The sequence below is a fragment of the Periplaneta americana genome, chromosome 4 (assembly GCF_040183065.1).
Source record: "Periplaneta americana isolate PAMFEO1 chromosome 4, P.americana_PAMFEO1_priV1, whole genome shotgun sequence".
Classification (NCBI taxonomy): Eukaryota; Metazoa; Arthropoda; class Insecta; order Blattodea; family Blattidae; genus Periplaneta; species Periplaneta americana.
Window position 1 is genome coordinate 178,252,923 of NC_091120.1, and position 13,355 is coordinate 178,266,277.

General features: G+C 34.3%; 1 protein-coding gene across 2 annotated transcripts in view; it reads right to left on the bottom strand.

Moving 5' to 3' along the window:
• Nucleotides 1-13,355, bottom strand: part of cindr (CIN85 and CD2AP related) — a 73,022-nt gene that overhangs the window by 26,292 nt on the left and 33,375 nt on the right. Inside the window, exons 8-9 of one of the 2 annotated variants that reach the window (XM_069824433.1) lie at nucleotides 10,902-11,067; nucleotides 2,022-2,359 (exon numbers count right to left, since the gene is read on the bottom strand). In XM_069824433.1, coding sequence (XP_069680534.1) covers nucleotides 2,022-2,359; nucleotides 10,902-11,067 — 504 coding nt within the window. Of the gene's footprint in view, nucleotides 1-2,021; nucleotides 2,360-10,901; nucleotides 11,071-13,355 lie in introns of both variants that reach the window. The other variant, XM_069824432.1, reaches the window with a different exon arrangement.

Genomic DNA, 13,355 nt, shown 5'->3' on the forward strand with positions numbered 1-13,355 from the left:
GAAAATGAAGGAGAATACGTGGCTTTCAATAGCTGCGTCTTTGAACACCGATCGGAAGCGAATCATATTTTATTACTGTATTGGTTGTATTACACACTACATATTCATGCTTCAATTCAATAACTACTGTTGTGTTCATTTTTGTTCTATTACAAATGTTTCTTCTCTAATTATTTTACGTTATGGTAGACTTAAAATAGATTGTGATAATAATGATGCATGGGCATATTTATAATACCGTACCTAATGAAATGTTTCAGTTGAAATTTCGAAGTTGGTTAACCTGTGTTTATGTTGTTGTTTTCTAATGCCAGGCATTTGACAATAAAGTCATTTGACCTCTTGCACTCCAATATTTTTCAAAGATATTATCATGACCAGCCACTGAAGCACATATTTTGAGATGTTCCGAATCCATTTCTTGGTTTGAGTTGCACAATGGACAGTTAGGGGACTGATATATTCCAATTCTATGCAGGTGTTTGGCCAAACAATCATGGTCTGTTGCCAATCTAAATGCAGCTACAGACGATTTTCGTGGTAAATCGGGAATTAACTGTGGATTTTGATGCAGAGAGTTCCATTTTTTCCCTTGGGATTGTGTTATTAAATTTTGTTTGTTGAAGTCTAAGTATGTAGATTTAATAAATCTTTTCACAGAGTAATACGTAGATTTAGTAACAGGTCTGTAAGTAGCAGTGCTGCCCTTCTTTGCTAAAGCATCCGCAATTTTCATTTCCCAGGATTCCACAATGGGATGGTATCCATTGGAATACAATTCTTTTATTGAGTGATATTAATTGAGAGAGCATTTTAGTTATTTCTGCTGTTTGAGATGAAGGTGTGTGTTTAGAGACTATTGATAGAATAGCTGCTTTGGAGTCTGACAATATAACTGCATTCCTAAATTTATTGATGTGGCATAGAAGATTCCTGAGACTTTCACTTATTGCAATGATTTCTCCATCAAAACTTGTTGTTCCATATCCAAGAGATCTATAAAGTGAGAAGAGACAGCACGTAAACACCTGCACCGGCACCTTGTTCTCTGGAGATCAAGGATCCGTCGGTGTATAAATGAAGCCAGTTTTGTGGAGGGTACCTAATATTAATTGTCTCTAAAGACAATTGTTTTAGTATTTCAGTGTTTACTTCTGATTCCAGTATTTCTTCTGTTAAATTTAGATTATATTCTATATTTAATAGAGTTAAAGGGTTTGGTTTAATTTGTAAGTTCTCTTTTAAATTCGGGATATTGATTTTCTGTTTTAATTCTTGAACAATGGATATGAAACTTTTTGGAGTTTTCAATCTACAGAGGGAACTGTATGAATGCCAATTGTTTCCTGGTAATCTGATAAGTTTTTCATATTGAATCAGTGCTTTTTCTTCTATTGTCATTTTGATGCTGTTAATGTTAGTGAGGAATCTCATAGAATCTATTGGAGTTGTTTTGATTCCACCAGTAATGAGCCTGAGAGCTTGGTTTTGAACTTATTCTATGTGGTTTATGAAAGGTGAAGTAATCTAAATTTCTCCGCAGTATGTCAGCACTGGCTGTATAAACATTTTGGCTGCCTTGTACTCATGAGAGAACGTCATTGGTCAATTACACACAAATAACATCAGAATGTGTAATATCGACTTTACATATCATTATTGACATGCATATCGATATTCATAGTCGTCTACATTCTCGGTTTATTGTGAATCAAAAATTTTTATATTCATGTCCTCTGCTTCTAGTTTTCATTCTGGTTCTCGTTCCCGGTTTATTGTGAACCAGCCTTAACATGTTAAGACGCAGTCTTTACCTGTGTAAAGAATAGTTGAGTATTCATAATGAACATAGACAACGAAATTGTTGATAATCAAGATTCTATAGCAAAGAAACAAAATAAAGTTCAATATACCAGAAAAAAGAAGGTAGAAGAGGGGAGTAGAGGTACAGTATCCTACTAGGCACTTTTTGCAGTTGTAACTGGCGAAGCCCAGCAAACTGTGAAAGCTTTGGAACATACCACTTCTTTGTTGTACACTGTGGAAGGAGGTCTGCGACGTGGGGCTTTGACCCTAGAAGCTGTTGGATGCGTGAGCATAGCATTTCTCTCAACGCTATCGAACTCCAGAAGTCCTCGTGGAGAACTCTGCTGTGGTGGTGCTGGTCGGCTAGGTCCAGCTCCATCAACGGCATCAATCGACAGTCTCTGCTCAGGGAGTATTTCCCGTTTAGCCATTTGTGTGGAGATGAGGCTTGAAGATCCAACACGCTGAGGTTTCTTCACTGGTGGAGGAGGTAACGATGGCTTCTTGCCGGGGAGTGGAGGAACAACAGACCCTGCAGAACTTGGTCGCTCATCTGAAATCATGTGAATTCAATTTAAATAATTACAGTAGTTATTTAGACTGGCAAGTTTTGAAATGAAAACTCTGTATAAGTTTTAATTACATTACTTAACTTCTAGTATTATAAATGAAATAAGTATAATAATCCTTCAATAACTGTCTTTTTAACCTAATATATAATACAAGAAATTGCATTCTCCAGTATGGAATTTTAGGGTGGGGAAATGCTTGTAATTCTAATCTCACTCCACTAATACTTATTCAGAAAAGAATCATTAAAATATGCCTTAATAAACCAATTGATTACTCATCTGAGCTTTTGTTTACTGATTTTAATAATTTGAAAATTAAACAGATTTATTATATTGCCTTATTAATCTTCATACATAAAAACCGTAATAAATTCAAATTGTATCATCATAAATATGGAACTAAAAGATCCGATTTTATACGACTAGAGGAACCAAAGTGTTTCACAAGCACAGCTCTGAGCCATGGTACCTACTTTGGTCCAAGGTTATACAATAAAATAATTGATAAATACCCAAATTTGGAAAATTATAGTATCAGGAATTTCAAAAATAGCATTAGGAATTTAATTTTTAAAGAATATATATTGGTTTAATATGTATATGTACTTGTATGACTTAAATTGTTAAAATTGAAATTGTATTTTTAAATTTAATTTATTCCTGTAATTTTTTTTTTCTTGACCCAGTTTGTGTCAAAAAATTATCTTTGTGTTTATCTTTGTGTTTAGATATCTCCCTGAGCACGAGTATTTTACTCCTTCAGGGAAGAACTAAGATTGCATTTCTGTCAATGTTATTTTATTAACAATAAACAACAACAACATTAGGTCATTACACAATCAAATATGATTAGCGCTTTCGCCAATTAACCATTTCCCTGATTAACCCGAGTTAACTTGGGTTGCTAACTCGTGTCAAAATTTATTAACCCAAGTTAACTCATTTGAGTTCCATTTTCGCTGCTAAGGATTATATCCCGAATATGTACATTTCCATTCTTTCATTAACCTTTTCCTCACTAGATGGCTACAGAAGTTAGTGATATTGCTATATCTGGTGGTGTTTTTTGTACTTCTTCCTTGCAAGTGGAATTCTATGCTCATATAGCATTCACACATAGTAGTGAGTAGATGCTAGTTAGTTTTGGCGGTTTCTGTTTGTGTTTAGTGTTTTTTGTGCTGTTTTGTGTGAAGATGGATCAAGTTAGTGATTCCGAAACTTTTGATCAGGAATATATTCCTGTTGAAGATTAGAAAATGAAACATCGGTATCAGAAGACGAAGTTATAGACCAACAAACAAATTCAGATCAGTTGATGTCGCGTCTTTTCGACAGTGGTTTGAATAGAAGACATCTGGCACCATTTCTTCTGCACCTCCGGGGTCCCCATTCCCTGAAATTTTAACATTGTTTCTGATAACGATAATTCTCAATTTTTTAAATTATTCTTTAATAATGATCTTATCAACATTATATTTGAGGAGACGATTCGGCATGCTAATAAGTGTTCACAGAATGCTGAAAATAATTCGTGGCGGCCTACTACAGACTCTGAAATACGTGTACTTTTGGGCATAGTGATACTGCAGAACATTATTCACAAACCTGAAGAACAGATGTACTGGTACAAATATTCAATGACTGCTACACCATTCTTCCCAAAACGCTCTCATATAGAAGAGCAGATACTACTGTCCGGAATGCAATGTGCCACTATGCGTAATATGCTGCTTTCGAGTCTATCACACAACAAGCAACATTTAACGCCTTGATAACAGCACTGGTAATGTACCTCATAAATTAATCCATAAAAAAAAACGTAAGTTGGTAAATAGTTCAGGAGAAAATCAAAGTGGGACAACTACCAGAGGTGTATGAGATAACTCGGGATAATAATTCAGTATGAATGTATGTCTATTTCATAGTGATTTTTTAGGTACATAAGAAAATTAGTGGTGTACAGTGATTCTGCAATATTAGAGACCTCTTTACGAAAATAAAAAAATATGACACTTTTTTTTTACAAAACTGGTAAAATATATAGTAAGGGAAGAGGTTAAATGGCATCTTTAGGTCTAATTAGCATATGGTAATGCTTTAAGCATAAAGACGTAGGTAAAGAGCAACATAATAAAATATGATGAATAGCATGATGTGAGATAATTAAAACAATATTATATGAATGACTACAATCATGAATAATATTCATTCATATAATATTTTTTTTTTAATTATCTCACATCAAGCTATTCATCATATGTTATTATGTTACTTTTTACCTACGTCTTTATGCTTAAAGCATTACCATATGCTAATTAGACCTGAAGATGCCATTTAATTGGCGAAACCGCTAGTTATATTTGATTGTGTAATGATCTAATGTTGTTGTTTTCTAATGCCAGGTGTATGACAATAAAGTAAAGTCATTTGACCTCTTGCACTCCAATATTTTTCAAAGATATCACGGTCAGCCACTGAAGCACTGATTTTGAGGTGTTCCGAATTCATTTCTTGGTTTGAGTTGCACAATGGGCAGTTAGGGGACTGATATATTCCAATTCTATCCAGGTGTTTGGCCAAACAATCATGGCCTGTTGCCAATCTAAATGCAGCTAAAGACGATTTTCGTGGTAAATCGGGAATTAACTGTGGATTATGATGCAGAGAGTTCCATTTTTTCCCTTGGGATTGTGTTATCAAATTTTGTTTGTTGAAGTCTAAGTATGTAGATTTAATAAATCTCTTCAGAGTAATACGTAGATTTAGTAACAGGTCTGTAAGTAGCAGTGCTGCCCTTCTTTACTAATGCATCCGCATCTTCTTCCTCCAATCTTGAGTATAATGACCTAATGTAATTTCTTGTATTATTTATTAGGTTAAATAGACAGTTATTGAAGGATTATTATACTTATTTGATTTATATGCTAACTTGTCGGACCAATATGCCTCTTAAATTGTCTAGTATTATACTGAACTGCCCCATGCATGAGCATTTGTTCTTTCAGGTTCAAATTGTATATAGGTATTAATTTTGTATATTGTTGCTGCGCCTCAAAAATGCGCTGTGTGTTTTTAAAATGATTTTGCAAGAGAAAGAAAAAAGCATTGTCACTTTTAATTCCATTGATTTTCAAAGCTAATTTCGGTATAATTTCAATCAATACATTAAAAATAATGAAATTATACAGAAAGTGTAAGGGAATTAAAATCTTTTTAAAAACACATGGCGGATTTTGGAGGCACAGTGACAATATGTAATTTCAGTTTTAATAAATTCAATTCCAAATATTTTTCTTCATTCCGCAGTACACTGTCACTCAGGGTTTAAGCCACAGTCGCAATTGTCGCATCTTGCTATGTTGTTGTTGTTGTTGTTGTTGTCTAGTGCCTTGCATTTGGCAATGAAGCCATTAGCAGTCTTGTGGCTTTCATGTAACTGTTTTCTTAACGGGCACCAGTTTTTACAATGTGGCAGTTACATCACCCGACGTAAACCCCATTATGCAAGGGGGACCGCACCTGCCGTTGGTCAACGGGTCCTTTGGACCTAGCTGGGAGGACTAAATAGATGTTATTTAGATCCACCGACCTTTCCCTCATGTGCTGCTGACGGACGCTGTTGTGCTGTGATAGGCCAGCACATATGTAAATGGCATTTCCTCCATTTTAGATGAAACAGTTATACCGCTGTGACTCGGTCCCCAGAACCTCATCTGTTAAAAGCAGGGTGTACCACAGGCAGGTTGAGGTGGGAATTGGGTAGGAGAGGCTATAGGAAGCGTATCACTACCCCTTACACCCTGAATCTTGCTATTCGACTTCTAAAAATGCAACAAACTTTCAATGTAAACGTGCAAAAATGCGACAACCACATTGGGCTTCAGAAACGAAGATGGTAATGGAGAAAATGAAATCAGAGATGTGTTTGAACTAATCTGAATTTAAATAAAACGCTAATGGCATGGGCGATGTTCAAAAAGGTATTGAGCAATAGATGTTCAGGAATGGATTTCAAAGAATTGGTGTAACTCATGTCAGTTAAGTGAAAAATTTCTTCTAATTGGTTCATACAATTCCATTGCATAATTACTTACTTACTGGCTTTTAAGGAACCCGAAGGTTCATTGCCGCCCTCACATAAGCCCGCCATTGGTCCCTATCCTGAGCAAGATTAATCCAGTCGCTATCATCATATCCCACCTCCCTCAAATCCATTTTAATATTATCTTCCCAGCTACGTCTCGGCCTCCCTAAAGGTCTTTTTCCCTCCGGCCTCCCAACTAACACTCTATATGCATTTCTGGATTCGCCCATATGTGCAACATGCCCTGCCAATATCAAACGTCTGGATTTAATGTTCCTAATTATGTCCGGTGAAGAATGCAATGCGTGCAGTTCTGTGTTGTGTAACAATTCCATCACATACTGTAAATAATTGTGAGTGAGGATTTAGTTGCATTAATCTTGTAAAAACTGGAATTAGAAACCGCCTTTCAGTAGAAAGAATTAGCACTCTGCTAACAACAAATCTTGGAAGGCCCTACTCGTAAAGAATTTCAATGTTTAGAGTGCCCATATAAATAACGTATTTTAATGTGATGTAAATTCAGCAGTAATTGATTCTAAACATACCTACTTGTAACGATTTACTTACATAAGTATATATAGAGTGTGGTAAGATGGACTGAAAGTAATTGTGATGCTTTATTCAGTGATCTCAGGGTGGATTTATCCCAGAAACTGCAACTTGTTCATAATGCGTGTGTTCATTTCATTTGTAATGTCCGCTACTACGATCACATTTCGCATTCTTTCGATAAATTATTGTGGCTCAGGTTAAATGAGAGGAGAAAGTTACATTCCCTTTCTCTCTTAAACCGAATTTTACACATCTCTACTCCCTCTTACTTATCTGTCCGATTCCACAGTCTTTCTCAGTATCATAACTTAAATACTCGGTCACAATATGATAAACACTAGAAATATCACTGCACACATCATCTCTTCATTCTTCATCTTTCACTGTTGCTACTTCTCGTCACTGGAATTCTCTGCCGCCTGAAGTCAAGGGCTGCCGAACTTTAATTTCCTTTAAATGTAAATTAGAAAAATATCTTATGATGAGTTGCCAGACCTAACGCGTTGCAAATATTTAATGGAATGTGTTCCACTGTATTTATTTTTATTTTTTTTGTTTCTTATTTTTATTGTGTAATCATGTAAATCGTGTTTATTTATCACTTAACACCAATATGTATCCCACTGTGTTGTTTTTTTATTATTAATGTATTTTTTGTGTACATTTTATTCAATTGTCGGTTTCTGGTTTAATTATATAAATCCTACTTAATTGTAATCTAATACTAATATGTATACTAATGTGTTTATTTTTATTTTTACTGTGTATATTTTTTATTGAATTATCGGCTTCTGTTTTTATGTGATTCGTATTTTTGATTCTAACAACATTAATATGTATTCCACTATGTTTATTTTTATTTTATGAGGTAAATTTTCATGTAACTACCTCTTTTGATCTCATTATGTACCTAAATTGTATCAGTATGTAATTACTTAATTCCGATCCAGTTTTATGTTCAACTATGTAAGCAAGTTTTAATCCTGGTTGAGTGTAAGAGAAGGCCTTACGGCCTTAACTCTGCCAGGTTAAATAAAGCCATTATTATTATTAATAAAACTCCAAGAAACAAATTACATAACTTTTTGTTTCAGCATACTTTATTAATTTTATCTTTCTATAGAATTATTTATAACACTGCACAAGCTTTTCGCAATTTGCACAAATACGATTTTAAGTTTGTGCATTTTTGCGACAATTATTTATTTTCTAGCTTAAACCCTGCTTCACTGCATATTCACGCACTTCACACTAGCAATATGGGAACACAGCCTTATCATTAACAAACTCACATTACGATCAACACATTCACTGTGTGCTGTGTAAACATGCAGCAATGAATGCATCCTGCCTACCACTAATTTTATAGAAGGTCAGACGCAAGCTTTACAAGAGCAATGAAAGTACAGAACTTACAGTAAACACGTGGTAATGAATACTTCCTGGCCACAACTCGGAGCAAGCCATACTTAAGTTATTATAGAAAATCTATTATGTTGTATCTCTTACACAGGGTTGCCAGATTTTAGATCTGCCAAAGAGGGAAATTCTTTTTCTATCATAATATAGGATAGAGTACATTTTGTCTTAAAGAAACAATTATATGAATATGGGCAGAGTTGACATTTTCATGACTACAAAAAAAAAAAAAATATCCCTTTGTATACAGTAGAAGATAACTAATATGAATCTCAAATTTGAAATTTTAATGAAAAAAACATATTGTAGATACATGTTTCCAAGTACAAAACAATATTTATCTGCTTGTAAGTTACATCATGTTTCTCTCGCATCTTTCTGAAGAGCTTGTGGCAATAATATGTTGTTGTTGTTGTTTTCTAATGCCAGGCATTTGACAATAAAGTCATTTGACCTCTTGCACTCCAATATTTTTCAAAGATATTATCATGGCCAGCCACTGAAGCACAGATTTTGAGGTGTTCCGAATCCATTTCTTGGTTTGAGTTGCACAATGGGCAGTTAGGGGACTGATATATTCCAATTCTATGCAGGTGTTTCGCCAAACAATCATGGCCTGTTGCCAATCTAAATGCAGCTACAGACGATTTTCGTGGTAAATCGGGAAATAACTGTGGATTTTGATGCAGAGAGTTCCATTTTTTCCCTTGGGATTGTGTTATCAAATTTTGATTGTTGAAGTCTAAGTATGTAGATTTAATAAATCTCTTCACAGAGTAATACGTAGATTTAGTAACTGGTCTGTAAGCAGCAGTGCTGCCCTTCTTTGCTGAAGCATCCGCATTCTCGTTTCCCAGGATTCCACAATGGGATGGTATCCATTGGAATACAATTCTTTTATTGAGTGATATTAATTGAGAGAGCATTTTAGTTATTTCTGCTGTTTGAGATGAAGGTGTGTGTTTAGAGACGATTGATAGAATAGCTGCTTTGGAGTCTGACAATATAACTGCATTCCTAAATTTATTGATGTGGCATAGAAGATTCCTGAGACTTTCCCTTATTGCAATGATTTCACCATCAAAACTTGTTGTTCCATATCCAAGAGATCTATAAAGTGAGAAGAGACAGCACGTAACACCTGCACCGGCACCTTGTTCTCTGGAGATCAAGGATCTGTCGGTGTATAAATGAAGCCAGTTTTGTGGAGGCAATAATATGTTATGCCAAATTATTAACTTAATGACTTAATGAACTTCGCCGGACTGATAAGTATGAGGTGTACGAAGAAATTGGGTGCCTTTCTGCTGACGGTTCAACTCGAAGAGCAGATATCATTATTATAGACAGGAAAAAAAATTGTGGACTCATTCTCGATCCCACAGTCCATTTTGCGAACAGCGAGGAACAACCTAGAGAAGTCTGCAAAGAAAAACGGGCAATTTATCTGCCATGCTGCAGCGATCTGGGAACCAAATATAACATCAAGACATGGGACGTTATAGGAATTATGATTGGGGCTAGAGGCACAATCCCACGGGAGTCCTTAGAAGTCTTCCGAAAATTAAAAGTTCCTGACAGCGCCCTGGACATGATATCCTCCACTGCACTGAAGTCATCGATTAGCATAATTAATCATCATTTATATTCTTTATAAAATGTAATTTGCCTTGTAGCCTAAATTGTTTGTTACATATCCAATAAATTTTTCAATGATAGCCTACCTAACTAGGGTTTCTATTGAAGAAAAATTTAAATTAAATATAAATATTCATTTAGAAATGATTAGGAGACCGATTATTAAACCCTGGTTGGGACGGCTATCAAATATCATCATACTTCTGTCTTAGAGATTTCCTCAGTTGTTTTTTATCAATTGTAAAGCACAAATTTAAAAAAATATGGCACTAGATGTCACAAAATATTTAAATTTCAGTTTTTGTTAATTGATAAGAATGACACAAAATTTACTGATACCTGAATTCGTTTCATTTTGTGCCTTAGCATATTACTGCTCCAAATCAATAATTTAACATACCGTACAGTATACATTTTCAGAGCTTCCTACATATTTATCACTGGACTTTAGCATTTTCAACAAGCTTTTTTTCAGTTCTCTTTGCCATGCATTTGTGACGAACATCTCTTTTTTAAATGTTTAAAAATATCATATTCGCCACCAAATTAGCTGTTACAAAACTTACACTTGCCAAAATTCGTTTTTTTTTATATATTTAAACCTACATTGTTAAGAAAATTAATTTAAATTTGTTGAAATTATTTAGGCCTAGGTCAAAATAGTTACTAGGTAACGATAAAATTATACAAATGACGTTAATTTTCTAAAGGAGGGACTTTTTGCGTCCCGCCTCAAATTGAAGCGGGACTCGAGACTTTTATATGAAAATCGGGACATCTGACAACCCTGAACTTCATAAAATTCTTTCCAGCAAGTAACAAGTTACCTGTTTTGAGAGATGTTTCTGACAGCTTACGCTGGATTGTTGTTTCTCCTTTAGGTAGAGCACTTGGAGGCACAGTCACTGCAGGTTTCGTGATACTATCCCTTACGCGATTTGTAGTGGCGGTCTGAGATTTCACAGGTGGTCTATCAGGCTTCTTCTGCTGTTGCTGCTGAACAAAATTATGGAACTGTAATATTAATATATAAAGTGCCCTATTTGTGCACAGATAAAGTTGTTCCTACTTATTTTTAGGTATTTTGTAATAGCCTATTGTACATTATACAAGATGAAAGTTTTGCTTTCATTGTCCATATTAAATATCACCATGACCACCAATAAATACATAGATACACACATAACAAAAAACAACATGAGGTTAATTCCTCCCATGTGTAATTTAACATCCAACAAGAGAATTGTTAATGAGCTCATGTCGAAACTTCCCCTCAACCTGCGTGCACTCTATGTCGTATCAGAAAATATGACAAAACTCACTGCCATTGCTAAACAACTGATGTCAGATTTTGAAATTTCCGTAATGTTTCATCCATTTAGCCTTTGATGTTCCAGGTTAAAAAAACTGGGTGGGTTCAGATTCTGCAAATTTGGAGGCCACAAAACTGGACCACTGTGACTGTACTAGTTGATATGAAATTATTGCACATAATATAGCCAGGAACAGGCTTCCCTCCCCCATTTTTTGGGAGCAATAAACGTCAAAAATGACTCAGAGATACACCAATAAGTATGTGCAGGATCTAATATGGAAGTGATCTGACAACAAATTTCCGAAGAATTTTCACAAAATTTGGCTGTTTCTGTGGGGGGGAAAAAAAAAAAAAAAAAAAAAAAAAAAAAAAAAAAAAAAAAAAAAAAAAAAAAAATCATTTTTACAATAAATGTGATAAATAGGGACTTTTTTTAAATTAGGCCTATATTTATTTTTGAAATATATTAGTTATGACTAGAACCTAGATTTATACACACTATAAGCTAAAAATGACGAACTATATTTGGGTAGGCATACTGTACATTAGAGCTGAGAAATCACGCTTTACAATGTTACAAAGTTTAAATCTTCCAGTCATTATTTACTGGTAATAATAACTAATACTTAAAGAAGGGAAGTAGTTTACCATTTAACCACATGCTGGAAGCATTACATGTGCAAGTTATGTTACAGCAGTTATCAAAAGATGTAGCGCTCAAATTTGTTTTGTTTTCTTTAAAGGCTCCTGTGATTGGACATACCAAATATACATTGCTTTCCACACCAAGGCTACGTATCCAGAAATATATGGAGGTGTGATTAATTATATACGAAGTAATGATACTACTATATAGAGCATATGAATCCAGGTTATAGTTATGACTTACGGAAATGTTAGCTGCAAGAGAATCAGGAGTTGCAGGTAAACAAATCATTTAGCGATTATATTATTTTCTTTAATAACCTGATGGGCTTTTCTAATTCTTCCAAAGATATAAAAGCGACCAGCCCAGCAACTGTTAACACATTTTAAGAGATGTTTAATTCATTTAATCTCTTATGCATTATCATATTTTCTCAAATAATCCGCGCACTTTTTTTTTAAATATATAAGTAAAAAATACGAATGCATGGCTTATTCGAAATGAAGTTAGCAGGCCCTATTTTCCTCCTGTGCAATTTCTAAGATGGTAGCACATGCCAGTAAGTTCCCACATGGATATTTCAATTTTAACATTGTTAAATGATGTTTGGACTACCAGTACATGTATCAGAATCAAATTCAAGTGTGGTAAGTGTATAGTTTGTGCGTCTTCTATTTTAATTCTGAAAATGAGTACCACTATATAGCTCAACTAAAATATGTTTTTATATTGACTTTATCTGTTTACTATGCATTGTATATTTTTGTTTAGCATAACTAATGAATTGTATATGCTATAAATTGTATAGTAGTCTGTATAGCTCAACTGATGAATTGTTTATGATTATAAATTGAATTAATCTACTTGATATTAATTGCACAAATGTGTATAGCTTAATGAAAGTATGCTTGTAAATTAAATTATTCTGCTTACTTCGTATTGTATATATTTGTATAGTTTTGGCCGATGAATTGTATATGCTTTAAATTGAATAGTAATCTGTATAGCTCTGTTGATAAATTGTTTGTGTTTTAATTTGAAGTAGTTAACATGATATGTATTATCAATTTCTGTATATCACAACTGGTTGAATTGTTTATGCCTTAAATTTAATTAACTTACTTGTTTTGTATTATACATATAGCTCAACTTATGAATGATCATTTGCGTTTGTAAATTTAATAATCTGATTGGCTATGTATTGTACACTTTTAGTAGAGCCATCGATGTAGCTCAGTCGGCAGACTCGCTGGGCTGCTGATCCGGAGCTGTGTTCGGGTTTGGGTTGGATCCCCCTTTGGTTTTTGGTTTCTTCCGAGG